At 37.7% G+C, this 27,891-nt stretch overlaps 1 protein-coding gene across 2 annotated transcripts; it reads right to left on the bottom strand.

Moving 5' to 3' along the window:
• Positions 1-139: 139 nt before the first annotated feature.
• Zc4h2 (zinc finger C4H2-type containing) lies at positions 140-27,891 on the bottom strand. 2 transcript variants are annotated; one of them, XM_077106892.1, is made up of 5 exons: positions 27,680-27,891; positions 5,499-5,670; positions 3,796-3,968; positions 2,668-2,830; positions 140-1,570 (listed from the first exon to the last, which is right to left on the bottom strand). In XM_077106892.1, the coding sequence occupies exons 1-5, from the start codon at positions 27,730-27,732 to the stop codon at positions 1,457-1,459; spliced, it is 675 nt and encodes a 224-aa protein (XP_076963007.1). In that variant the 5' UTR covers positions 27,733-27,891; the 3' UTR covers positions 140-1,456. The 2 variants fall into 2 exon arrangements, with proteins under 2 accessions (XP_076963007.1, XP_076963008.1); XM_077106893.1 differs by lacking the exon at positions 2,668-2,830.

Raw genomic sequence — 27,891 nt, 5'->3', positions numbered from 1 at the left:
CCGTGATGTCTGGTTTTCTCATTTGTAAGCTGGAGTGAATAAAAGCATAGAGCTACCTAGAAGTATAAATGGTATTACATCTTCTGTATTATCCAGCACACAGTAGGCACTCAGTCAACCTTTACTCCAATGAACGAATGTTTATTTAAAAGAATTTGTACGACAACACTCTTACTTTCAAAGAGCAGAGGAAAGTTTTATATTATTAACACATACACTGTGGCAAGAAAACTACAGTTAAGGAAAGAAGGAAAAATATTCCCCCTCCATAGCCAGGGACTGAGACCCGAGGCCAAAACTTTTTCAGTTAGCCAGCCCCCAGCTGCCTTCATTAAATCCAAGAGTGACTTAACAAGGAGACATAGCTTTGGTGGAGAGAAGAGCTGTGGGGCTTGGGAGCTCAGTGCCATTTCTTTTAGGAAGAAAGGCCACCCACACAGTCCATAAAAGGGTGGCTAGAAGCTGTCCCGAGCTGAGGCTGCTTTATGGAAGTGGACAGATCCAGGAGAGGGAGAGATGAATGGAAGGGAAGCCCTACCAATGTGCATGTGTAAAGTGATTGACACTCAACTGAATCTAAATCCACTCCTCTCCTCTCAATGAAACACCATCAAACTGATGCCAGAGTAATAGTTTTGAACAGAAGCCAATCTAAATGTCAACCTGGGGTTCCTCAGCCTAAGGCAGCCTCTATATCAGAGGCCTCAGCCCCAGTGTTTTAAGCAGTGAGTTAAGTAAGACTTATAGAGTAGGTATGGTTCCCTAAATTCACTGTGGCAAACGTCTACTGATTTTCAAAGACTGGAGGTATGGAGGAAAGACCCATAGATCTCAGGATACCCAGACATGGCCTGGTACCTGAGACATTTAGTATATATAAGTGAGTGGGACAAGCTATAGAATAACAGCTAGGCCTCACAAATGAATATATAAAGGAAGGCTTGTCCAATCTACCTCTAGGCCTTAAGGATGAGGGGAGGATATATGCATATAGCCTGTTAGGAAGCCCAGCAAGAAGACTGTTGTCCCTTCAAAACCTAAGGCAAAAAAGTACAGGGAAGAGAAGGACTGGAGCATTTTCCTGAAACAAAATACAGGCCTACCCCAGCCCTCAGAACCTACATCTGCTCAGGTTCCAGGTCTCAGGCACATGAGACAGAGAATTACATCTGGGCTCCTTGCCCTCCCCTTAGCTCCAAATAAGGGCAGCAGTGTAAATGTGGGTGGGAGAGAAGGGATCATGAGACACAGTCATTAGCACCTGAACCACATCTCTTCCTAAACCAGAAATGCCAAGAGCAAAAAGAAATAAGTAAAGTGAGAGAGGGGTTGTGCTTCTGTCACATTAAATAGGAGACAGCGGGGGTGGGGAAAGGTGTTTTCACATCAGGACATCTATCACTCTGGCCAAAGGGAGGGGTTATGATCAGCACAGCTTCACATGTTTTCCCTCTCTTCATTCATCCTGCTTCCGCTTAGGCTTTTTGGGGTTTCGGGACCGACTCTTGGCTTTGCACAGAGGGCATATAGGTGCATTCCGGTGAATTTGCTGATGACATGACAAGCAGGCCTGGTGAGGGAGCACAGGACAAAGAAAATTAGTGGTCAGATTTTTCTAGGCTATGGCTCAGACTTCTAATACCCAGAGGCCCAGAAAGCAATCATGATTTCCCATCAGAAGATAATAGTAATCATTAAGATCCAAGTAGAGATCAGTGTTCTTAGAGACAATAGAAGATGAGAGTGAAGGATTAGAGTAATCAGATTAAAAGGGATGCTGAAAAAATGTCTGCAAAATGTGGAAATGAGGCAAAATGAGGACTACATGTTCATTCAGCATTATACTAGAACACTATTAACAGGTCCATTCAAGGATTATTTAATTTCCTAGATTAGGACTTAGCAAAAATTTTTGGTAAAGGCCAGATCATTAAATATTTTAGACTTTTTTCATTATATGGTCTCAGTTAAAACAAAAACTCAACTGTTTTACATTAAAGAAACTATAGACAATACATAAAAAATGGGTGCCCATAAATCATTTAAAAAAGCAGGCAGCAGTTCAGACTTGGACCATAGGCTATAGTTTGCTGGCCTCTACTCTAGGAAAATGTTTCTTTGGTTGACTGTTTACTGTTGATCAGATTCTGAGATGTTACCCTGATAAACTGCAAATGGTTTTTGCCCAATAGAGATGCAAATTAGTCTTTTCAAAAGAAAAGGTAACCATAAAGATCACAGATTTATTTCCCTGTAGAATATGAACCAGTTCTGTATCTAACTTGGCAAATTTATGTTAGCATCCCTTTCTTTTGTTGATTATATAAATATATGTTTCTCAAATGCTCTTGGAAGCTGTTTTGTAATTCTGTTGGCTCCCACATTTAATGACACATGCTCACTATATATTTGTGTAAAAGTTATACTTCTAAATTTAGAAAGTTGTACTTCAGCAAAAGCCTGAAAACCTCCCTGCATTCTGTTCCCTCTGAGATGAGGAACAACAAACCAGTGGGGCCAACAGAACAACTCTTTGTGTGTGTGCCAAGCAAAGGCTGCTTAAGAAAGACCCAAAATAAATTAGACCAAAGTTCCAGACTCAGCATTCCATGTCCTTCCATAGGAAGATATTTTGCATCCTCCAAAGCCCCTCTCTAGCTCACTCACCTTCATAGGTGGAGGCTGTTGCCTGAAGGTAGCCGTCTGCCGAGTGTCCTGCTTCCTAGCCACTTGAAGTTGTTGGGCAGCAGCAGCTGCAGCGGCTAGGGACTCAGGGATGGGGGGCTCCTGAGGCTCTGTCTGCCATTCTGCTTTCTGCTTCTCAAAGTAACTTTGGAGATGAGAAACATTGGCTGGATCATTCTGAAAGCAAGGAGAACCTTGCCCCTCCTAAATACTCCATGGCACAGAACCAAGAGTTGGACTGTGGCTTACTCTAGAAAGTTCCTGTACCTTCCTTTGCACAAAGGTATTTTCCCTGGGTACCAGGCTTATTGTCTGTTAGGAATAGTAACCCTTCTGCTACTTGGCTCTGACAGACTCAGATGATCAAGAAATCTCAGGGATAGCAAGGTCATTAAAGAACATTTACTTCTATTCTCCATCCCATGATCATTTTCAGTATTCTTATTAAGTGTCCCCAGGTCTATGTTTATAGACTTGTAAGAATAGGAAGCTCACAACTTCCACAGACAATCTGCTCTACGTTTATGCTTCCTTTGACTGGGCTGAACTCTGTCTCCCTTTAAGGCAAGCCTACTTCTCCAACTCTTAGATTTTGAGATGAAGTCCCCAAGCTAGTCCCTGGCCCAGCAAAATTAAGCCTTTTGTGTTTTCAAAGATTTATGAACACCCCTTCTAGACCCTGACTTAGAAAGTAACCCCTTAAGAGTCATAGAAAAGTCCTGTATTGTCGAGCTGGGGTTGTGGCTCAGTGGTAGAGCTGCTTGCCTAGCACATGTGAGGCCCTAGGTTCAATCCTCAGCACCACATAAAAAAAAATAAAATAAAGGTATTTGTGTACACCTACAACTAAAAAAATAAAATATTAAAAAAAGAAAAATCCTGTATTGTCAAAATCACACAAACAATTTTAAAAGTCATCTAGTAATTCTAGTCTAATCATCCTTCTTTAGGTGTAAGAGCCCACCACAGAGACTTGTTCAAAATCATAAAATGAATCGGCCATTGACAAACCCAAGCTCAGTATCCTGACTTTCAGGCCAGATTTTTGTGCCTATGTGAGTGTGTATGTTCTTATGTGCTATGTTATAGGGACAAGGGCAGGCAGCTTACTCCAAGGAGAGCTTCTCCTCCTCTTCACACAAGTCAGGGAGCCTCTGCAGGCCCAGAGTCATGCGTAGGGCATCCACATGCTCCTTCAGTGGCTTATATTCATCATGCAGGCGCCGGGTAGACTCTAGCAGCTTGTTTAGGTCATTCTCAGATTGTTTGATAGTGTTTTCCATCTGCAAAGCAGAACAGGATAGGCACAGAGAAAAAAATACCAAATTGCTTCCAAATTACTGAGTGGATACTAGCACAGACTCTAGAGCCAGTCACATACTTTCTATAATGAATGGTCAAGCCTCAGTTTCTTCATCTCTATGATGGTGATAGTTTAATAGTGAACATGTCATGTAATCTTGGTGAGGATTCAATGATCAAATTCATACAAAGCACTCAACACAGGGGCTAGAAGAACAAAGGCTCAATAAATGATAGTTATTGCTCAAACATATCATTTCAGAGCTGGATGGCTTTAGAGTCTATTTTAGTTCACCCTACCACCATTTTGCAGGTCAGAGAACTGAGCAACTGAGCCTTAGAGAGAAGAATGGACTTCTCTTAGGGAAATACTTCTTAAGACAAAGTCTACATAAAATTTCGGGGCTTCTGTCTCCAAGACCAATGATATTTCTCTAGAAAAGTCTCTAGATCAATGGTTCTCAAAAAATGTTGTTGCCAGATCATTAGCATTAGTATAATTCAGAAACTCATGAATGCAAATTCTCAGGCTGCAACATAAATATATGGAACTAGAAACTATGGGGTGGAGTTCAACAATATGTGTTTTAACAGGCCCTCCAGGTGACTCTGATGCTCAAGACTGAGATCCACTGTTCTAGATTTGCAGACCCTCTCAGGAAAATATCTTATTCATTTCACTGGCTCTGTATCCTTGATTAGCTGGCAGAAAAACTGTCAATTCCTCATGAGATCCAGAATCCTGTGATCTTTGACACAGAAAATTCCAAGTGCCTACTTCATTTATATTTCTTTTAAGACCCAAGGCCTGACAACAGGAGGAAATAAGTATTGCTACATAAATGTGTTTCCCAAAAGCAGAAATTTAGCTCCTTCAAATGTCAATTTTTAAAAAGTAATTATTGTCATAGGCTCTAAGAATTGCAAAGGACCTTATAGATCAGTACCTCCAACTTTCTTCCTAGTGAAGGAATCATCAGTACACCATCCCTAATTCTGCATGAATAATTTCAAAAGAGAGATAAGCTTATCACTTTAATAGTTAACTTTCCAATTTCCAAAGAGTCTCCAGGGAAGACACTCTAATGAGGGAGCCCCACCTTAGTAGGCAGGCAAACTTTATTTATTTAGTCTGGTTGGAAGCTTTGGAGCACCTTGAGCTATACTCCAGAGGCAGGTGACTACTGTACTTTTTAAAAAGGATAGGTATTAACTCTTAAGACTCCCAAAACAAGAGCACATCAGAGCTGAAAGAGCCTTTGGAGATTATGGAGTTCTTCCCATAGTGCAGAGAAAAATTGAGACAGAGAGATGAGACTTGTCCAGTAACAGAGTCAGTCAACAACAAACCCTGTACTCATCTCAAAAATCATGGATTCTTCCACCTCATCATAGCCTGATGATTGTTCCCCCAGAGTGGCCACAGCCATATCTAAAAAGAGGCCACAATAATCACTAATACCTCTTCCTTAATGGGCCCAGAGGTAGGCTCCAGGCAGCCAACCACATACCACATTGATGTCAGCATGGATCAGTCTGAGTTCCTCCACATGAGCCATCTTCTCCTGTAACAGGAGGTCCATCTCCTGCTTGTATTCTTTCAGGTGCCTCTCCTCTGATTCAAGTGCCTCAAACTCAGCCTTCAAACGGGCCTTGATCTTTTCCATCTGCAGGGTCTTGTTTCTGAAATCCCCCAAAGTATTAAATAGGCCATCAAAAGAAGGAAGGAAAATGGAGATGGAGGACAGAGTTAGGTCCTGAGGCAGGGCTTTCTTTCTAAGTCATCTTTCCAAATGTCCCTCTCTCCATGAAGAACCAACCGCATGCCACCCCACCCCCAATGCAGGATATGCTTTCTTTCAAAATAAAAGCTCAGTGGGTTTCAAACATGATTAGTGTTTTCCCTTGGGGTACTTGCAAACATGAGTCAGGTTTTGGATATTAGCTAGATTCAAGAGAGAACAGTACTGTTATTTAGGGGATATGGGCCAGAAATGCTAAATAACTTCTCAATGCACAGGAAAATCCCACACCACAAAACTCCCACCCAAGATGCTAACAGTGACCTCTTGAGAAACCATAGAGACGGACAACAGTGGGAGGACAACAACTTTTCCAATAAACTTTCTGCAGTGATGGAAATGTTTTGTATCTGTAGTTTCCAATATGGTAGCCCTATGCACACATGGCTGTTGAATACTTGAAATGTGGCTAGTGTAACTGAGCAACTGAGTTCTGTATTTTTTTTAATTTCAATGAACTGAACTATTTAAACAATCACATATGACTAATGTCTCTCAAACATCACAGCACACCCATCAATTTTAGAAGAGAATCATTGTGGGTCACTTCTCTCTAAAAAAAAAAAGAAAAGGAAAGAAAAACCCAAAATCTGGTTATGGTTGCTAAATCTCAATTGTATACCCTCTGGCTTAATCCCATACCTGGAAGTTTATCCTAAGGAAGTAATTCAAACAAGCAAAAAGTTAATATATTGAGATGTGTTTTCTGGTCTATCAGCAAAATTGGAATATGGTAGTCATTACACTACCCTAAAGTTACAATTTCAAAATAAATTTTCACGTGATTAAACAATAAAAGAAACTAGAAGGATGTAGTTTCAAGGGCCTTTCAAATCATTTGAAGCCTGCTTACATGAGAGGGCTACACATTTTGAAAGGAGGACCAACTAAGCCATGTTGTTATCCTCCCACTGGCCTCCTATTCCCTGGTTCTCAGGACCTGCCTAGCCATTAGCCATTTACACATATTTGGCATCTCTTCTGCCTCAATAGCTGGCTTTCACCTCTGTTCCAGAGTATCTCATGGATACTCCAGCACCATGCCGTGGCCTCAGGCCTCTGATGTCAGCCAGCTTCTGTCTGCAGTCCCTTTCTCCTTTTTCAGCACCGCCTGAGTCTCTTGTCTCCTTCAACAAGTGCCCATCAAGTACACAGAACCACACAAAGAACAGTGTTTAGGTACATAGAATAATGGGAGTTTTTCTTTCTATGCTCCATTTTTTCTTTTTGTGTTATTATTTTGTTTTTACTTTAGAAAGGAATATTATCCCATTTGTAGAGAAGAAAATTGAGGTTCAGAATAGTAACTTGTCTAGGACCACACAGTTACTAAATTTTGTGTTGGAATTTGAATGTAGGGCTCTCTGACATCAAAATCTACATACAACTCACTTCTACACACTGACTTTGAGTGAGGGTACCAGGCTGAAGTGCATAAACATACCAAGGGTTTTTGGTATAACTGCTCAACTGTCTTGCAGAAGATTGTTACTGATTTGTATTGGTTAATTATTTATTTATGTAGATCCTCTCCTATCTAATTTTGCTTACTCCTACCCCATTTTTCCAGATGGAAAACTGATATTCAGACTTGTATCATTTCTTACCCAAATTCATATAGTCAATAAAGACAGTGTTGGACCAATAACCTATTTCTGCAGGCAGAGTCATATTGTGAAAGGAGACTCAAACCTGGGTATAAATACCTGTTCTGCCTTTGACAAGCTATTTGCTATTGGACATTAACAACAACTATGATTAGAGCTTAACTATCTAGCATACTTACTATGTACCAACACTAGAAAGTTTATGTGTATATTCATTAACCAAATATTTATTGAACGCCTATCATATGACAGGCACTGTACTAGTTGCTAGAAATTGAGCACAGAACAATATATGAGCCAGGGGCTTCATCTAATGAGGAAAATCAACCCTGAACATATGGTTATATGTAAAACCATATGAAGAATAACAGGGAAGAGATGAACAATGTAATAGAAGAACACAACAAAGAGGACTAACACAGTCTGAGGGATACTGCAGAGTCAAGGATGCAGTCAGGAAAAGGTTCCCTGAGAACCCAAGGATGTGATATCTAAACTAAGTCCTGAAGAATGAAGTACAGGCTGACACAGTGGAGAGTAATCCAGACAGAGAGAATGGCATGAACAGTAGTAGCCCTAGAGCAGAAAAATATGACACATTAAAAAAAAAAAAAAACAACTAAACAAAGACCAGTATGGCTCGATTATGTACTGCAAAAAGAAGAGGGACCTAGATGAAACTGTAGAGAATGGCACAGGTCAAAACACAGCTTAGAAACTGGGATGAATTAGGCCTTTGTTCCTCAGAGGTAGAGGGATCTTAGAATTTTAAACAGCAGCAAAGTGACATTATCTAATCATCATACCTTGCTTCTCTCAGCCTTGACTTCCTCACTAATAACACCTACATTACAGATTATGTGGAGAGGATTACATGAGCTAAGACATGTAAATTTCCCAAATACATTATGTAGTACACAGTAGGCAGGCAATAAATGCTAATACCCTTCTCTCCCCATTCTGCCCAACTCTTCTGCCATGGTTATCTTCTTCACCACAGTAATTTGGACTTTGTTATAAAGACTTTACAGTGCATAGAGTGTCTTTGTGTGTAGGGTGTGTATACACATGCACATGAATGTAGGTACATGTACCAGTATTATTATTTAGCTATATTACTAATTACTAAGATCAAAATAGCAATCACTAGCATAAGCAACCTTATAATGTCAATACAAAGATATTTTATGGAGCCAAGCCAAGCCTTCCTAATTTATAATTAATTCAATTAAGATGGCAACAAATGTGAGTAGATGTTTGTTGGAGTCAATAATGTCAAATTGTAAAAGTCATTAAGTTGAAGAAGTTCCCCTCCATTCCTAGTTCTCCAAAATATTTTACCATAAATATGTGCAGAATTATCTTGTGTTTTTTAAATTTTCCTTGATTTAATGTTGAAAGTCCTATCAAATGACTTTTTTTTCTGGTTGTATACAAAATATATTCACACCAATTCGTGTCTTCATACATGTACTTTGGATAATAATCATCATCACGTTCCACCATCATTTCTAACCCCCTGCCCGCTTCCTTTCCCTCTAACCCCTCTGCCCTATCTAGAGTTCATCTATTCCTCCCACACTCCCCCTCCCTACCCCACTATGAATCAGACTCTTTATATCAAAGAAAACATTCAGCATTTGGTTTGGAGGGATTGGCTAACTTCACTTAGCATTATCTTCTCTAACTCCATCCATTTACATGCAAATGCCATGATTTTATTCTCTTTTATTGCTGAGTAATATTCCATTGTGAATATATGCCACATTTTTTTTAAATCCATGCAACTATTGAAGGGCATCTAGGTTGGTGTCACAGCTTAGCTATTGTGAATTGTGCTGGTCTTTAGTGTTTTAATTTCATCAATTGACATGATAATGCAAATTTCCTTCTTTAACCCTGGTACCATAAGTGACACTGATTTTTGAATAAATAACTGGTTTTGCATCTCTAGAATTAACCCAAGTTTTTAACAATGTAAAATTCTTTCTATACATTGTTAATTATATTTACTAATATTTTGATAAATATATTTGCATCTATATTCATTATGGATATGTAACTGTAACTTTCTTTTCTTAGAATGTTTTTGCCTGGAGTTGATATCAGGGTAATAAGAACTTTAGAAGATGAAATGGAAAGTTTTCTTTACACTGCTAATTTCTGGAAGAGACTGTGAAACATTGGTGTTAATTCTTTTTAAAATGTTTGGAAGGATTCTCCAATGAAACCATCTGGACCCAGAGATTCCATTTTTGAGAGTTTTTAAATTACATATTGAATTTCCTAAATAGTTACATAGGGTTATTCAAATTATTATTTAATTTTATTGTGCTTCACAGAAATTACATTTTTTAAAACAAATTGAAGGTTTTTGGGAACCCTGCATTAAGCAAGCTTATTGGCATAAGTTTTTAAAATAGCATATGCTCACTTCTGAATGTCTCTGTGTCACATTTTCATATTTTTTGCAGCATTTCAAAGGTTTTTATTATTATTATATGTTTTATGGTAACTTGTGACCAGTAATCATTGTAATTGTTTTGGGGTGCCACAAACTACAGAAATAAAAGATGGCAAACTTAATCAATAAATGTTGTATATTTCTGATTGCTCCACCAACCAGTTATTTTCCCACCTCTCTCTTCCTATTCCCTGAGCTATAACAATACTGAAATTTGGCCAATTAATATATCTATGATCCTACAAGGCCTTCTAAATGATCAAGTGAAAGGAAGTGTCAAATATCTCTAACTTTTAAATACAAAGCTAGAAATGATTAAACCAAGAGAGGACAATGTTAGGCCTCTGTGACAAATGGTTAGCCAAGTTGAAAATACAAAGGAAGTTTTTGAAAGATATTTCAACTGCTACTCCAGTGGACCACATAACTGATAAACAAAAAAAGTGAAACTGCCTTCCTGATGATATGGAGAAAATTTTAGTGGTATGGTTAGCCAATTGAACCAATCACGACATTTCCTTAAGTCAAAGCCTAATTCAAAGCAAATTCCTAACTCTTTTCAGTTCTCTGAAGTCTGAGAAACGTAAGAAGTTGCAGAAGAAAAATATGAATCTAGCAGAAGTGGGTTCATGAGGTTTAAAGAAAGAAGTCATTTCCATAACAACAGTGTGAGACAAATAATCAAGTGTCAATGTAGAAGCTGCACAAGTAATTCAGGAGATTAAAGAAAACTGATAAAAGGGGCCATATTTCCATGTAAATGAAATAGACTTTACTTGAAAAGAAAACACCTTTTAAAACTTGATAGCTAGAGGGAAGTCAATGTCCATTTCAAAGAACAGTTTAACTCTTGCTATGGACTAATGCAGCTAATGACTCTTAAGTGAAAATCAATACTTGTTTAATATTACACATATCCTAGGTCCCTTAAGAATTATATTACATTTTTTTCTTCCTGTGCTCTATAAATGAATAGCAAAGACTGGATTACAGTATGTCTGTTTACAACAATATTACTATTGTAAGCTTTTATTGAGAACTATTGTTCAGAAAAAAATATTTCAAAATGTTATTGCTTATTGACAAGGCATCTTTTTACCCAAGAGCCTGATAGAGATGTACAAGGAAATTAATGTTGTTTTCATGACTGATAATGCAGCATCCATTGTGCATTCTACAAATCAAGGAGTAATTTCAACATTTATGTCTCATTATATAAGAAATACATTTCAAGGGCCAGGGCTGTGGCTTGGTGGCAGAGCACTTGCCTAGCATGTGTGAGGCACTGGGAGCGATCCAAAGCACTACATAAAAAAAAAAATAAAGTTATTTAAAAAATACATTTCAAAAGGCCATAGCTGCCATTGATAGTGATTCCTCTGATAGATATTAGCTAAGTAAATTAAAAATCTGCTGGGAAAGATTCACCATTCTAGATGTCATTAAGAACATTCAGGATTCATGGAAGGAGGGCAAAGTATTAACATTAACAGGAGTTTGGAAAAAATTAATACCAACCCTCATAGATGATTTTGAGGAGTTCAAGGCTTCAATGAATGAAGTAAGTGCAGATGTAGTTAAATAGCAAGATAATTACAATTAGAAATGGAACCTAAAGATATGGCTAAAATTGCTACAATCCCATGATAAAATTAACTAGATAAGGAATTGCTTTTTATGAATGAGCAAAAAAAGTAATTTCTTGTGGTAGAATTTATGCCTGGTAAAGATACCCTGAACCTTACTAAAATGGCAAGAAAAGATTTAGAATATTACATAAACTTTTTGATAAAGCAGCACCATGGCAACATGGGTTGAAAGGATAGACTCCAATTTTGAAAGAAGTTCTAGTGTTGGCAAAATGCTATGAAAGAGCATCACATACTACACAGAAGTGTTTCATGAGTATAAGAATCAAACAGTTTGGCAAACTTCATTGCTGTCTTATTTTAAGAAATTACCTCCGCCATCCCAACCTTCAGCAACCACCATCCTGAAAAGTTAGCAACCATTAGCACTGAGGTAACCAGCAGAGATTACTATTCAATGAAGGCTTGGATTATAATTAGTATTTTTATTAATAAAGTAATTTAACTAAGTCACATACATTGTTTCTGTAGGCACAGTATTATTGTATACGTGATAGACTACATGTCATTTTTATATTCACTCGGAAACCAAAATATTTGTGACTCTATCTTGAGATTTGTTTTATTATAATGGTCTGGAACTAAAACCACAATATCACTAAGGTATGCCTGTATTTCATGGGAGGTTAATAGTGATAGTTCGTGTTTTTAAGAATTGGTTCAAATTATATATGTTATGCAATTTACATATACACAGCTGTTCATAGTTGTTATCATTTGTTGTCTGTGGGATCTGTACGGAAAACTCTCTGCTTCATTCTTGATATCAAAAATTTGTATCTTCTTTTTTCTTTGTTAGTGTTGCAACAGGTTTTTGGATTTCTCAGATTTTGTTTCATTAATTTCTTTTATTTTTCTGTTTTCAATTCCATTGATTTTGATTCTTTATGTACTTTTTTCTGCTTGCCTTGGTCTTATTTTTCTCTTCTTTTTCAGTCTGTAGAGGTGGGAGCTTAGATTTTCAATTTAAGGAATTTCCTCTGTTCTAATGTAAGAATTTAGTATTACAAACTTTCCTTTCCCTAATGTTTTTGCTGTATCCCACAAATTTTGATGTATTTTCAGTTTCACTCAGTTCAAAGTGTTTTTATTTTTCCTGAGTCTTTGTCTTTGTAATGTAAATTATTTCGATGTATGTGGCTTAGAATCCAAATGCAAGTCAACTTTCCTGGTATTTTTCTATGATTTATTGGATTCTAGTTTGATTTCATTAATGTCAGAGAACATCCTATATTTCAATTCTATTAAGTTTGTTGGGTTTTATATCCCAAGCTACGATCTATTTTGGTGTATTGTATATGGGCATTTAAAAAGAATGTGCATTCTATTGTGGTTAAGTGTTCTACAAATGTCAATTAGATCCTGTTGGTTGATGGTGATTTGGAGTTCCATATTATTGCTGGTTTCTGGCAGTTCTATCAAATGTTGATAGAGGTGTGTAGAAGACTCCAACTATAATTGTATATCTAATTCTTCCTTTAGTTCTTTGATGGTTTGGATATGAGGTGCCCCCCCCCCCCCACCAAAGATCCTGTGGTAGTGAAGAAATATTCAGAAGTTAAATGATTGGATTATGAGAGCTGTGACCTAATTAGGCTATCCTAGTTTGACAAGACTTACTGAATGGTAAAGTTAGGCCGGTAGGGTGTGCCTGGAATAAGTGGCAGTGTGCCCAGGAGGGGTCCATCTTCCTTGAGGCCATTTCCTCCTTCTCTCTCTCTCCTTACTCACTGCCATTAAAGGAGAAGTCCTCCACCAAGCCCTTCTGCCAAGATGTGCTGCCCCACTTTAGGCCCAGAGCAATGGAATTGGCCCACCATGGATTGGAACTCTGGAACTACCAAAATAAACATTTCCCCCCACTGAGTTTTTCTTATTGGGTATTTTGATCACATTGATGCAAAGCTGACTAAAATAAGTTCTATCAACCTTTAATTCACATAGTTTACAGACCTGTTGTTTGATATATGCATATTTAGGATTGATGTGTCTTCTTGGAGGATTGCCACTTTTGTTATTATATAATGTCCCTCTCTCTACCTAGTAATTTTCTTTTTATATGAAGGTTACTTTACCTTGTATCAGTATATATTCCCACTTTGTTTTCTTTAAATAATGTGTCTATAGTATATATTCATCTATTCCTTAATTCACCAAGTATAAATATTAGTTAAGAGGTAGATCTCATATTCAGTGCTTTTACCAAAGTAAAATAAAATAAAGATAAAATAAAATGTATATAGGTTAATGCAGATCAAGAAGGAGGGCTCTCTATATATGAAAAATTAATTGCATAAATGTTCAGAATTTGATAAAATAAGTTCAATAAGTGGCAAGCATGGGAAACATTTAAAAAACTACACAAACTTATATAACAATCAAATCACTTAAACCAGTGACAAAGAATAAGACTTAAAATAGGCCAGAAGAAGAAAAAAAAGCATATCACATACAGAGGAAAAAAGAATAATTGAAGCAACATGACAATGGTATATCATAGTTATACATACTAGTGTATTATGTATATTAGCGTATTATAGTTATGCATAATAATGGGGTTCATTCTGACATATCATACATGCATAGAATATAATCTGCTCCACTTCAGTCCCTACTACTTCCTACTTCCCTCCCCTCTCCCCCTTCTACTGTACTGGACTTTCTTCTACTCATTTATACTTTTTAAAAATTAGTTCTTTATAGACATACATAAATGTGAAATTCACTGTGATATATTCATATATGTATACAGCATAGTTTGCTCAAATTCATTCCAAAGATCCTCTCTTTTCATTCCCTCTGCTTCCCCTTCAATCCCTTTCCTCTGTTATACTCATTTTCCTTCTATTTTCATAGATTCCCGCGCCCTCTTTTTCTCCCTTATTTTGGTCTAGCTTCTACATGAGAATAAACATTCAACCCTTCACTGAGTCTGGCTTATTTTACTTAGCATGATATTCTCCAGTTCCATCCATTTACCTGCAAATGCCATAATTCATTTTTCTTTATGGCTGAGTATATCTCCATTGTGTATAAAATCACATTTCTTTATCCATTCATCTTTTGAATGGCACCTAGTTTGTTCCCATAACTTGGCTATTATGAGTTAAACTGCTATAAATACCAATGTGAGTGTATCATAGGCTGATTTTACTTCTTTTGGATAAATAGGAGTTGGAGAGCTAGCTCACATGGTGGTTTCATTCCTAGTCTTTTGAGGAATCTCCATACTGCTTTCCAAAGTGGTTGTACTAATTTGCAGTCCTACCAACAATGTACAAGTGTACCTTTTCTCTGCATCCTTGACAGCATCTATTATTATTTGTATTATTGATAAGTACCATTCTTACTGGAAAAATCTCAATGTAGTTTTGATTTACATTTCCCTGATTGCTAGGGATGTTGAACACTTTTTTATATATGTGTTGCCCATTTGTGTTTCTTCTTTTGAGAAGTATCTTTTCAGTTTCTTGCTCATTTATTAATTAGTTATTTGTTCTTTTGGTGTTAAGTTTGTAAGTTCTTTATATATTCTGGATATTAACCCCCTATTGAAGAGCAGCTGGAAAAGATTTTCTCCCATTCTGCAGGCTCTCTTTTTATGTGCTTAATTGTTTACTTTTATGTGCAGAAACTTTTTAATTTGATGCAGTCCACTTGTTGATACTAGGTTTTATTTCTTGTGCTTTCGGAGTCTTGTTAAGGAAGTTTGTGCCTGCACCAATATGTTGGTGTGTTGAACCTCTTTTCTTCTAGCAGTGCAAAGTTTCTCGTCTAATTCTTAAGTTTTCTGATCCATTGAGTTAGCTTTTGTGCAGGGTGAGAGATAGGGATCTAATTCCATTCATCTACATATGGATACCAATTTTTCCCAGCATCATTTCTATTCACACAGTCCCTGACAATATAAAATTATTTTTTCAGTGAAAATAAATTTGAAAAGCAATGGTAAAATGAGAACCTTTCAGATGCAGAAAGGCTAAAATGCTACATCATCAGCAAATCTGGACTTGAAGAAATGTTAAAGGAAGTCCTTCAAGCAGAAGCAAAATTATAGCAGAGGGGAAAATGTTATCTATTCAAAAGAACAAAGAACAATGAAAATGGTTACTTCAGAGAAAATATGATAAAACTGCAAAAAATGTCAATTAAGTGTTTAAACAAGAAAGTGCAACAATCTGCATGATTGCAGAATGGGAAAAATATGTTTTAATATTGTTGAGTTTCTTTTCTTAAAAAAAAATGTTTATTTTTTAGGGGTAGATGGACACAACACAATGCCTTTATCTTTATGTGGTGCTGAGGTCCCGCCCCTGCAAGGGGAGCGCTCTACCGCTGAGCCACAATCCCAGCCCTGTTGCTGAATTTCTTACACTGAATTTACAGTAGAATAAGCTCAGATGCAGGTAAACTAGGATAAGTACACATACTATAAAACAAAAAGCAACCACTAAAATACAATAAGCCAATAAAGATATAAAAATGGATTCACAAAAATGTAATGTGGTAACTTGAATTAGATGCTGGAATAGAAACCAAACCCTATTTGGTTTCACACTGACAAAATTCAACATATTATTATATAGATATGATGAAATCCTATTAAAATCATAGTATATTTTCTACAGAAGTTGATAAGTAGATTCTAAAATTCATACAGTAATATAAAGGGCCTAAAATAACCAAAATTACACTTAAAAATTATAACAAAGTTGGTCAATATTTACTATCTGAATTCAGGAATCATTATTAAGGAACAGTAATCAAAAGAGCTAAGTATTGGCAAGAAAGACTGACAAATAGATCAATGGAGAATACAAATATTTCAGAAATAACTATATATATATATATAACTATATATATATATAACTGATTTTTGACAACAGTACAAAGGCAATCCTGTAGAGAAAGGGATAGTCTTTTGAACAAATGGTCCTGAAACAACTGAACATGTTTATGAAAAAAAATACTTCAAAGCACTTCAAAGTGTGTGTGCATGCATACACACACATACAGAGAGAGAGAGAGAGAGAGAGAGAGAGAGAGAGCAATCAGTGTGGAATTTTCAAGGTGAAAATGTGACTAAGGGTTAGGCAAACAACCATTTTATATGGCACATAACAATTCAAAGGTGAAATATTAATGAATTAGATTTATTTTCTAACATTAAAACTTTCAACAATTCAAAAGACACTGTTAAGCAAATGAAAAGTCAAGTCAAGGTTTGGGAGAATATCTTTCCAAAGCAAATGACTGACGAGGAACCTGTATCCATAAAATATAAAAAATACTCAAAACTCACAATCAGTAAACAAATGATTCTACTGAAAAATAGGCAAAAGTTTTAAATACACACAATTCTCCTGAGAAGTGGCAAATAAACCCATAAAGAGAAACTAAAAAAAATGAGTCATTAGAAAAAGGCAAGTTAAAACTACAATGAGACGGGTTGTGGCCCAGTGGTAGAGTGCTTGCCTGACATGTGTGAGGCACTGGGTTCAATTCTCAGCACCACATATAAACAAATAAAATAAATGTCCATTGACAAAAAAATAAAAACAAAACAAAAAACTACAATGAGATACTACTTCATATCATTAGAAATTTAGAATGGCTATAATGCCTCCTCCTCCTCCTTCTTCTTCCTCCTCTTCCTCCTTCTTCCTCCTTCTCCTCCCCCTCCTCCTTCTCCCCCTCCCCCCTCCTCCTCCCCCTCCTCCTTCTTCCCTCCCTCTCCCTCTCCCTCCCCAACCTCTCCTTCTTCTTCTTAATTTTTTCTTATACTAGGGATTGCATTCAGGGACCTGAACCACTGAGAAACAACCCTAGCCATTTATTTATTTATTTTTTTATTCCTCACTTGCTTAGGAAACTACTGAATTGGTAAGGCTGGTCTCAAACTTGAAATGCTCCTGCCTCAGCCTTCCAGGTAGCTAGGATTACAGATGGGCAGCACCAAGCCTTGCTATAATGTCTTTATGACATAATAAAACATATTGTTGAGAATACAGAATAACTGGAAACCTTATATACTGCTTTTGGAGATGAAAGTTGGGACAATCAGTTCGGAAGAGACCTTTTTAGGAATCTTAAAAAGGAGAATGAAGAGAAAAGAGGGAGGATAAGAAAAGGAAAGACAACTGAATGAATCTGACATTCATATATGTACATATATGAATACACCACAGTGAATATCACCATCATGTACATCCACAGGAAATCATTTAAAAAAAAATAAATAAAAATAACTATGAGTAAATGGCAGAAAGATTTACAGAAAGAAGGGAATAGGGGGTAAGTAAAGAGAAGGGGAAGAAGAGGTACTAGGGGTACAAGTTAGAATAAGAAAGATATATTCCATGATTATATAATTATATCAAAATGGACTCAACTGTCATGTATAATTAAAAAGAACCAACAAAAATGAAAATGAATATTAAAAAGTCATAGATGTGATTGTCATATGAAACAGAAATTTTACTCCTGGAAATATAAATAGGAGAAATGAAAACATGTTTCCATAAGAGGTTTGTATACATATGTTCACAGTAACATTATTCATAAAGGACAAAAAAGGTGGAAATAAATGTTCATCAACTGGTAAGTAAACAACCTGAATATAGTATACTCATGCATTGAGATTATAGTCACTAAATAAAAAGGAAAAGTTTACTAATATGTGCTGTAATGTGGATAAATCTCAAAAACTATATATTTTAAGTGATTGAAGGGAGGAGAAAATGATCACATTTGTAAAACTTAGCTCAGATGCAATGTTCACAAAAGACAAACCCATATATACATGAATACATTACTTGTTTCCTGGGGTTCTGAAGCTAGACAAAAGAGGTTTCTTTCCTTGCTACCTTGTTTGTAGTACTGGGGATAGAACTCAGAGTCTCAGACATGCTAGGCCAGTGCTCTAACACTGAACCATAACCACAGGCAAAAAGAGCTCAGTTAGCACTGATAGAAATGTTCTAAAACTGTATTTTAGGAAGGCTTTCTCGGTTCTTTACATTTACTAAAAAATCATTAAATTGGATATTTAAAATAGTTTCTGTGGTTTGTAAATTATGACTCAATAAATACCCACAGTGGCTTTGTCCTGCATGCAGAATTAAACCCACAACTCCTTATGAACACAAAATCTAATCTCTTTCTGTTCTGTTCATGTTTTTCAGGAAAATAAGTGATTTGTTCAAAAGGCATGTACAGAAGAAACAAATTCTAAAATCTGCTGAAGGAGATACACACAAGGAACAGAAAGAAGAAAAAGGAAAAAGAGAAAGAAAAAGAAACACATAGAGAATGTAAAGAAAAAAAAGAAACAAAGAGAGAATTTTTCCCTTGAGGTTCTTTGCATTTCCTATGCTCTTTCAACATAGTATTTTATGCTCAAACTTCCCTACTCTGACAAGCAACTGGGCAGTTTGAGCAATGATTAAATCTGAATCAAAGTGTTGTGATTCTCAGATTTACAGAGAGAGCTTCATGCCATCTTCTCCTTAGATACACACAAATACTAGTTTCAATTCCTTTACAACTTTCATCAGTCAAGCAGACAAACACTGTATAAAGCAAGCACTGTTCTGGTTCCTGTGCATTCATGATGAGAAGACCCCTTGCTTCAAATAAATAATTGAGGACAAATATATAAATAGTGCATACAAATCAAAACTATTATGGATGAAGTAGAAATGGGACCCCCAGAGTCACTATACTCACTTTAAGTTCACCCCCACCTGATTCTACCAGAGTGGTCTAAGATGAATCTCCCTGGAACCCATGGGGCTGCTCACAACATTATTTCAAAGAAACAAATTAAATAAATCCTCTTCATACTAGAGAAAATGAACAAAGTCCACAAATGGGAAAGGAACTATCAAAAGCTACACAGCCAGCATCCTCTGGGTCCTCTGCAATTTGAAATGAAGATAATTATATACACAAGAAACTTCTAAAGACTGGCAGCATGCCATCTTTCTCTTTTGAACCTCCATATCACTTATCACATTGTTTTGGCCACAAGTGGACAGGGAACAATTAATTACATTTGGAATGATAATAAGTGAGAACAAATAGATGGTAAAACTAGAGAACTGATTACAACATCAATAGCTGCAGAGAAGGAAGTCAAGTAGGTCTGAAAGGGAGAAGTAAACGTTAGGGAAGATTTCATTTATTTTGTTAGAATTTATTAAGAAGCCATTAGTGCTAGGAACTGGAAAGGAATCTAGTCTTCAGAAAGGCTAGATAATTTAATAAAAACACTTAATAATAATGCCTATTATATTTGTGGAGCCTAATATGTTCTAGCAACTGTGCTGGCACTTTATAGGCTAAGAAATTTAATTCTCATCATACCAATACAAGCAGTATGGTCAACTCCATTTGTACAGATTAAGAATTTGAGATTGAAAGGAATAAAGTGACTTACCTAAGACCAAAAATTTAAGAAGTAAAAGACACAGTGTAGTGAGCCTGATCACTTGCATCACACCTAGGATTTTCATCATATGATGGATTTAAAGTCAATGAAAACAAGCCAATAGGGTGAATTCTTATCCTAGTTCAGCCACACATTTTAGATGAAATAGGACACATCATGGAACTGTGTTAAACCTTGAAATGGGATTCCTGAGCTTCTCTTAGGCCACTGTCTCTCCAAGCACTGGCCAAGACAAAAACATTCTCCTGGTTATATTCTTCCCAATGACTCCTTGCTGGCTATCATAGAGAAGGAAAGAAGAGGGGCAAGGGATATGGATCATCATTCCTGGGACAAACTTGGAAGGCTCACCTGTGACCCAGCTTCATAGGTGACTCAGCACCAATGCTCACTCAAAAAGCAGGGCAGCAGAGCTGGGACTTATAGCATTTGACAAAGGAATGATCAGTGAATAGACACTGGCTAGTGGAAGGGGATGGAGAGTTTCCTGTGTATACTGATGAGTAAAGGACATGGTGAGAAGTGGACAGATCCAGGTTATATTGTGGAGGTACAACTCACCAGGCCTTATGAATGCAGTGGTTTTCCAAGGATGGTTGCTGCAGCAGCACCAGTAGCATTGCCTAGGATCTTGTTAGAAATGTGAATTCTCAGGCCCCACCCCAGAGTTGCTGAACCAGAGACCCTGGGGATGGGGCCCAGCAATCTATAATTTAAAGGCCCTCCAGGTATAACTCGAATCATGATCAAGTTTGATCCTACTGTGCTAATGATTGGTCTGGAGTTGAGAATTCTGTTGGGCCTGTTGGAGATACCAGTGTCACATACAGTGTGCTAGGTTAACTGGGCAGTGGAATATGTGAGTCTGGAACTAGGGATAGATCAGATCTGTTGACTTTCTTTGGAGGATCATTCAGATCAGGTGCTATTCATCCAAAGTGGCAAACTCCACAGAATAGCATAGCCCTGTGTTGGCCCAGGATAAGTGCTCTGTAAATGCCACTGCGTGAATAAAGAGTCAGCCTATCCTGCTGCCTCCAGGAATGTGAGATCATTGCTTAAGGAACAAGTGTTCTTTCAGTTCATATTTATTTGCTCATCTGAGAAAACCGCTGCTGTGGGAAAACAGGTTTCATAATGTAGTCCATTTGAAGATTTTATACAGCTCAATACCAATGCTAACTCCTTTCCATGCTTTCTGCTAAGGTCAGCATTGTTTGGCTTAATTTACCCATCCCCAAGTCCCAGAGCTCCCAGCTGTCCTGTGCCTTGCTCCTGACTAGGCACAGCCCTAGTGTCACTTCTGAAGCCCACTCTCAGAGGAGCCTGCTGAGCCTGCCAGAGTGCTGGCTGAGGAGGAAAAAGGAGGACAGAAGGGAGGAAAGGACAAAGGGAGGAAGGAAGGGTGGAAAGGACTGAGACACATGACAAAACTGTAAAGTAAGACAGGTTAATGTGAGTGCCAGAGTAAATATTCCCATACAGCATGCAGGGCTGGGGGAGCCTGACTCATTTGCTCTGGGGACTTTGAGAAAGTTTGAGAGAAGTGGCATTTCCTCTGGGAATTTCTTGAAATGTGAGAGGATTTACAGAACTATGAGTAGGATTTACAGATTCAGAATGTGGAATGAGGCATCTACACAGGAAGAACCCTAGAGGAATGGAAGTTCATGAATTAGGAACTTCTCCATGGCTAAAGGACAGAGTGAAGGAAAGGATTAGTAGCAGGTAAGTGGAAATGAAGAATCTGGATGTGATTTGTGGGGCAGTCTTGCGTGCCATGGTAAAGTTGATGGACAAATGTTTGTCCAACAGATAAAGACTAAGAAATGACCTAAGTGAGAAATGAAGTTCACATCATTACCTCACACACAAACACACACACAAAACTGCAACAAAATCCTTCCCACTGCATGCCCACTAACTCTTACGTTGATAATCTCCATCTTATTTTTAAAACTAAAGTTCAATAGTACTATAAGCAACTGACTTAATTTGATTTAAAGCTAACCATATGCAATGGCCTGTATTTTCAAAAAGACCACTGTGAACAATGGGAAGACAATAGGGTATTTGAGGAACAAATGACCTGCATGCTTTAGCAAGGGAGTCCTCACAGTAATGTGGATAGCATTAAATATAGGGGATAGACTGGGGATATGGAAATAATTTTATAGGTCCAAATGTATACAACATTACAAATTTCCATCTGATTAAGGCCTGAAATAGGACAGTAAGTGTGGAGTTGGAAAGTGGGGCTTGAATTTGAGTAAGATGTTGAAGGTAGAAACAGTAGGACTTGCTAAATGATTGGAGGCCAGTCAGAAAATAAGCAGAAGAGTCAATGTTGACTTTCAGATATCAATCCAAGGTAATTGTGCAGAGAGTGGTGGCATTAATTTACAATTTTAGGGGCAGGAGCTGGATTGCACTGGGGCAGCATAAAGAAATAAGAGTTGGCCATACTGAGCTAAATCCAGGTAGTCAAGCCAAGTGGGCTGTGGGATGTATAGGGCTGAAGCTTAGAAAATGGTGGTATATAAAGACTGGAGATTTAAGAGACAATATTTAAAATCATGGGAATATAAAAGTTTTCCCCAGGAGAATGTCTAGAGTGAGATAAGAGATGGACATCCCAGGGCAGAAACACACATCCAGGAGCATATTTTAAACAGATCAACATGTACTTCCAAAATGAGATTTTTTCTTTTCAAATGAGGAATTCTTGCAGCATATGAATATGTATGTATCTGTACATGGATTTGTGCAACATGCACGTATATATGGCATGAACATATTGATGCAATGTTGGTTATGTGCATGGGAAGCTGGTGTAGGCTCTCTAAGTTATGGAGGCTACACTCAGTTTCTCAGGCTAATTACTGATCTCCTTTTCCCTCTTTTTAATCCACCTTCTGTTTCTTCAATTCTTTTTTTCCTTCTCCACATATCCACATGCTCCTGCCTTACAACTTAAAAGCCCAAGGAATAGATGAAGAAGGCCTGAGGTCTGAAGAATAGTTTGGAGTAGGATTGTGCTAGGCTTGGCACATGGCCAGAACAGGAGCAGGGAATGGGCTTAGATGAAAGAATCCATTCCTGAGGCTGTTTCCAATGCAATTTCTGCCATTGGTGTGTGTGTGAGTTCTGGGTATGTTTCTGGGTCTCTGTGTGTGGAAAGGCTCTGAGTTTGAATTCCTTAGCCCCAAGAATATTCCATTTTTAACAGAAACAGGCTGCTTTGCTTATAAATTAAGAAATTTGGGATAATGGTAATTATAATTTAGAGTAGTTGAAGAACCATGAGCCATGAGTAATCAGATTATCAGCATTTGTAAGAGTATTAAATGTCATTAAAATGTGTGCCATGTGAGTAGGATACACTTTTTTCCATAGCTGTGTCACCATAGATTGGTTGCCTAATTTCTTGTAAATCTCAGTTCCTTGTGTATAAAATTGGAATAATAATTCTCAGCACAGGTTTCCATTGGGAACGTTGAAGATTAAATGAGCTTTTAAAAGAGCTTTTAAAATATTACGTTCTCAGCAAATGTTTGTTCCTTTTCCTAGTTCTTTCTGGTTGCTTCCTTTGCTGTTTCCTTCTGCCTCTCATATGTGTTTGTCTATGGACATCAAGTGTATATTTGTAATACTTTCTGCATTCTAAATTCATAAACCAGATTTAAATGCTGTATGTTAATGTAAAATTGCCAAAACAATTTATTTTAAGTCATTTTTGAAACATATAATTTTGGGTTCATATTTCCTTGGTTGATTAACCCTTTTTCAATATGCAGTGTCCCTACCTCTCTCTGGGATTTTTTTTTTTTTACTCTGGTATCTGTTTTCTTTGATAATAAAGTAAGCCACTTTTGCTTTCTTTTGATTAATTCTTTCATAGTATCCCATACTTTTAATCTCAGCTGCTTATATCTTTATTTTTTAAGTGAGTTGGATAAATGACATCATAAAATTAATTATGTTTTTCTTAAATCCTCTCTGCCAATCTCTACTTTAATTGGTCTATTTACATTATTTTTATTTACCATAATTATTGAGATGTTAAACTAAATCCGCCTTTTTATTTTTGTATTGTTTGTTTTCTCTCTTCTTTGTTTCTCAGTTTCCTTTCTTCTGCCTTCCTTCAGTAAATTACACTTTTTTTCAGAATCCCATTAAGATTTATTTTTTAAAAAGAGGGGGGGGGAGAGAGAATTTTTTAATATTTATTTTTCAGTTTTTGGTGGATACAACATCTTTTTTATTTTATTTTTATGTGGTGCTGAGGATGGAACCTAGTGCCCCGTACATGCCAGGCAAGGGCACTACCGCTTGAGCCACATCCCCAGCCCCAAATATTTATTTTTAATGTTTTTATTTTCATCTTTTTATTTAGTTTTTTAGTGTTATGATCTCAGTACTACATTATATATACAAAATTTATCACCATCTTCTGACATCATCATTTTATCAGCCTTAGTGAAGTACAGAAAGCTTTTCTCCTTTTTCTTTCTTTTCATGCACCCATTTATAAATGTCATACATATTTCATATACATACATGAAATCCCATTAGATAATTTTAAAATTACCTTTCAATCATAAAAATTATTAAGAAATTTGAAAAGAAAAAGGGAATTGTGCAATATTTACCTATGTTTTTGCTTACAGCATTTGTTCTTCCTTCCTTGGCTCCTTCTTTTTTTCTGTTTTGCATACTTTTGTCCATTTTCAGGATAGATCTGCTGATAAATTCCCCCAATTGTCCTTCATCTGAGAATGTCTTGATTATGCCTTCATTCAAAAAATATTATCACTGGTCATAAAGTTCTGGGTTAACATTTCTTTTTCTTCAACACTTGAAAAATATGCCACTTGCTACTAGGATCTTATCAGTTTCTCATCAGAAATCTGTCATTCTATTTTTTTTTTTCTTGTAGGTATAGGTAAGGTATTGGTTCTCTTAAGACTGTCTTCCCTTCAAGAGTTTTTCCTTTTTCTTCTTTTTCAGAAGCTTGGTTACAGCACATCTTAGAATGGATTTCTTTTTGTTGATTCTATTTGTGTTTAATCCCCTTTGTGAATTTGTAAGTCATTCACACAATTTTGGAAATTTTAGCCATTTTTCTTCAAGTTCTTTACCAATGCTGTTCCTTTTCTCCTTTCCTACTGGGAATCTGTTGGTATCAATATTAAAGTTTCTGTGATAGTCTTGCAGACACTTCTATTGTTTCATATTTAAGCTAATATTTTCCCTCTCTTCTCCAAAACCTTGCTATGGAGACCACCCATTGAGTTTTTAGTGCCTTGCTATATTTTTCAATTCTAATATTTTTTGCTGCTTCTTTATTTTATTTTCTTGTTGTTGAGACTTTCTACATATTTGTTGTAATTTTCTTTTTTATCATTTATTTCAAGTATGTTGTAGTTGCACATTGCAACATTTTTATGATCTATATTTTAAAACCCTTTTCAGCAAGGAGCAGTGGTGCACACCTGTAATCTCAGTGGCTCAGGAGGCTGAGGCAGGAGGATCATGAGTTCAAAGCCAGCCTCAGCAAAAGTGAGGCACTAGCAACTCAGTGAGACCCTGTCTCTAAATAAAATACAAAATAGGACTGGGGATGTGGCTCAGTGGTCAGGTGCCCCTGAGTTCCATCCCTGGTACCCCTCCCAAAATAAATACATCAATATTCTCATTCAAGTTGCTATGTTGGTATGGTAAGTGGTTTTTCATTAAAAGTTGGACAATATGGGTCTTACTTACATCTTTTGTCTCAGCAGGCTTCCTCTGATATCCCCTTCATGGAAGTTCAACAGAAGTCCAGTTTCTCCATTAGGTCTCTTTTGACTTCCAGGGTGAATCATCTTTGTTAATGCTGGTTAGTGGCAGGAATTCAGCCTTCTCTCTAAATCTCTGTTGATCCCATCCCAACTAGTTAGAGGAAAACCTCCTAGATAGCACTTGAGGGTAGAAATCATGGCTCCCTAGGTGTTCTCCCTTGGGTGTGGTCTGTTTTCATTGGGGATGAAAGTCCTTGTTGTGGTATGGTCCTTCTCTGGGGATGAGATAGTCTTCTTTTAAAGCGCAGTGAGAGTAGACAACTTGGTTTTCCATTTGCAAGCCCAGACATCTTATTAGCTGCATTGTTATGACAGTTAGCATTTTCCTGCAACAATGACTCTCCCTCCCTACCAACTGATGCTTTTGTAGAAAAATAAATTCCTTCCACCTTCCCAGTCCTTCTGTGGGAGACAGTGGGCAAAACAGGGCCTCTCTGTAGGCAGACTTGAGTTCCTGTCAAAATATGGCATTTTCAAGGAGCATGGTGTGGAAGGATCCCAAGTTTGAGGCCAGCCTGGGCAACTAAGCAATACCCTGTCTCAAAGTATAAAAAGGGCTGGGGATATAGTTCTGTAGTAGAGTGCTTGCCTTAGGATATGTGAAGATCTGGGTTCAATTCCCAATATCATAAACCAAAATGTGGCATTTTCAAGCTGTGTGGCTCTGGGATATTCAAATTTTCTGAGCCTCCATTTTCCAGCTCTAAAGGAGGAGTACAAAGATCAGAGGATTTGCAGAAATGAATGAAAGTAGGTCAGAGTGTATGGCACATCAGGATCTCAATAAATAATATTTTTCTTCCTTCCCCTCCCCTGCAGAAGGAGAGATGCAACTTCTTCAGAGGAAGAAGGATGTACAGATCTCACTAGGTATTCCCAGGGTTAAATCTCATGGTCGTATTTCTTAAAGAGACTCACTTAACATCCTCCACCCATTTTCACTGAAAAACACGCCACAGAGACACGGAGACAACCCAACCTAAGTCACCCTCAGAGAGTGGGAGTCAAAGTAGGGGCTAAGGCAGTGCAGGGAAGACAAAAGAAAGCATAATGCTGGCCCACACAGTCGGCCCACTAGGCACAGTTATGTTCCCAGCAAGGACAACATCATCGCCTTGACAAAGCTGCTCCAGGAGTAACTGGGATGGTGGACTTTCGCAACTCCCACTTTGCCACCCACCCTACTCCTCTAGCTTCTCAGAGCTGCTGTCGTCATCTCAGTGTGGTGACCCCATCCTCAATCCCATAGCTCCCATCCCCCAACTGAGGCGGGATAGAAAGAAAGTGGCAACTAAGTAAAATGAAAACCAGTGCGCGCCATCCTCCCAGTCCCCACCCGCTAGGATTCCTCAGCACCCTCAGTCCCCTGGCCACCAGCAGCCGCCACTAGCTTTGACGCTGTAGACTCAGCTATCAAAGGCTTTCCTGAGCTCCAGGTCCTGAAGTTAAACCGGAGACCGGGGAAAGAAAATCTCAACAAACAGCAAGACGCCAAAGACACCTTAAAGTCAACAAGTACTTTTAAATAATGCGTCTGTAAATGCCAACCCTGACTCCCAGCCCAGGAAAAATAAAGCTGTCTTGGGACCAGCCTCTAGTATCTCCATCTGTGCTTTCTCAGTCACAACTGGCAAGGGCGCTCCCTTCCTTTCTCTCCCTCTGTTTCTACTACTCTCGGTTCCAAATATCCCCAGACCCCGCTCTCCGAATCTCACCTTACCTGTAGCGAATGCGCCCCTTTCCAGATCCCCTCTGCAAGTAGTCCAACAATAGATACTTTCCATAGGTAAAGCCCTCTCCCTTAGCGAGGGATTGGGGCGGGGAGAGGGGGATCTCAAGGAGGGTGGAGCAGGGAATGCTGTTCGTGCTACTTACCTAATCTCTTTAATGCTTTCCAATTTGCACATGATTTCTTGTTCATCTGCCATGCTTTTCCCTCTCAATTTCACGTCGCGAGAAACCTACAAATACACCAGCCAAGGGATACAATGGATACAATGTAGCCACCTCCTCGGGGCTTGGGGCTCTGAGTCTGTGCGGTAGGGGCTTGGAGAAGGGCTGGGAGCTGTAGTCCGCAGCTCCAGGGC

This window comes from Callospermophilus lateralis, chromosome X (genome assembly GCF_048772815.1).
Source record: "Callospermophilus lateralis isolate mCalLat2 chromosome X, mCalLat2.hap1, whole genome shotgun sequence".
NCBI classification, from domain to species: Eukaryota; Metazoa; Chordata; class Mammalia; order Rodentia; family Sciuridae; genus Callospermophilus; species Callospermophilus lateralis.
This window is presented reverse-complemented; position numbering and strand designations above follow the sequence as displayed.

Bases quoted from the DNA above. Each gene is read 5' to 3' on its own strand.
- Zc4h2 (XM_077106892.1), bottom strand. From the start codon at position 27,732: ATGGCAGATGAACAAGAAATCATGTGCAAATTGGAAAGCATTAAAGAG. The intron at 5,671-27,679 runs GTAAGTAGCACG...GGGGGATTTCAG, and splicing joins GAAAGCATTAAAGAGATTAG to AAACAAGACCCTGCAGATGG. The intron at 3,969-5,498 runs GTATGTGGTTGG...TCTGCTTTGCAG, and splicing joins TCCATGCTGACATCAATGTG to ATGGAAAACACTATCAAACA.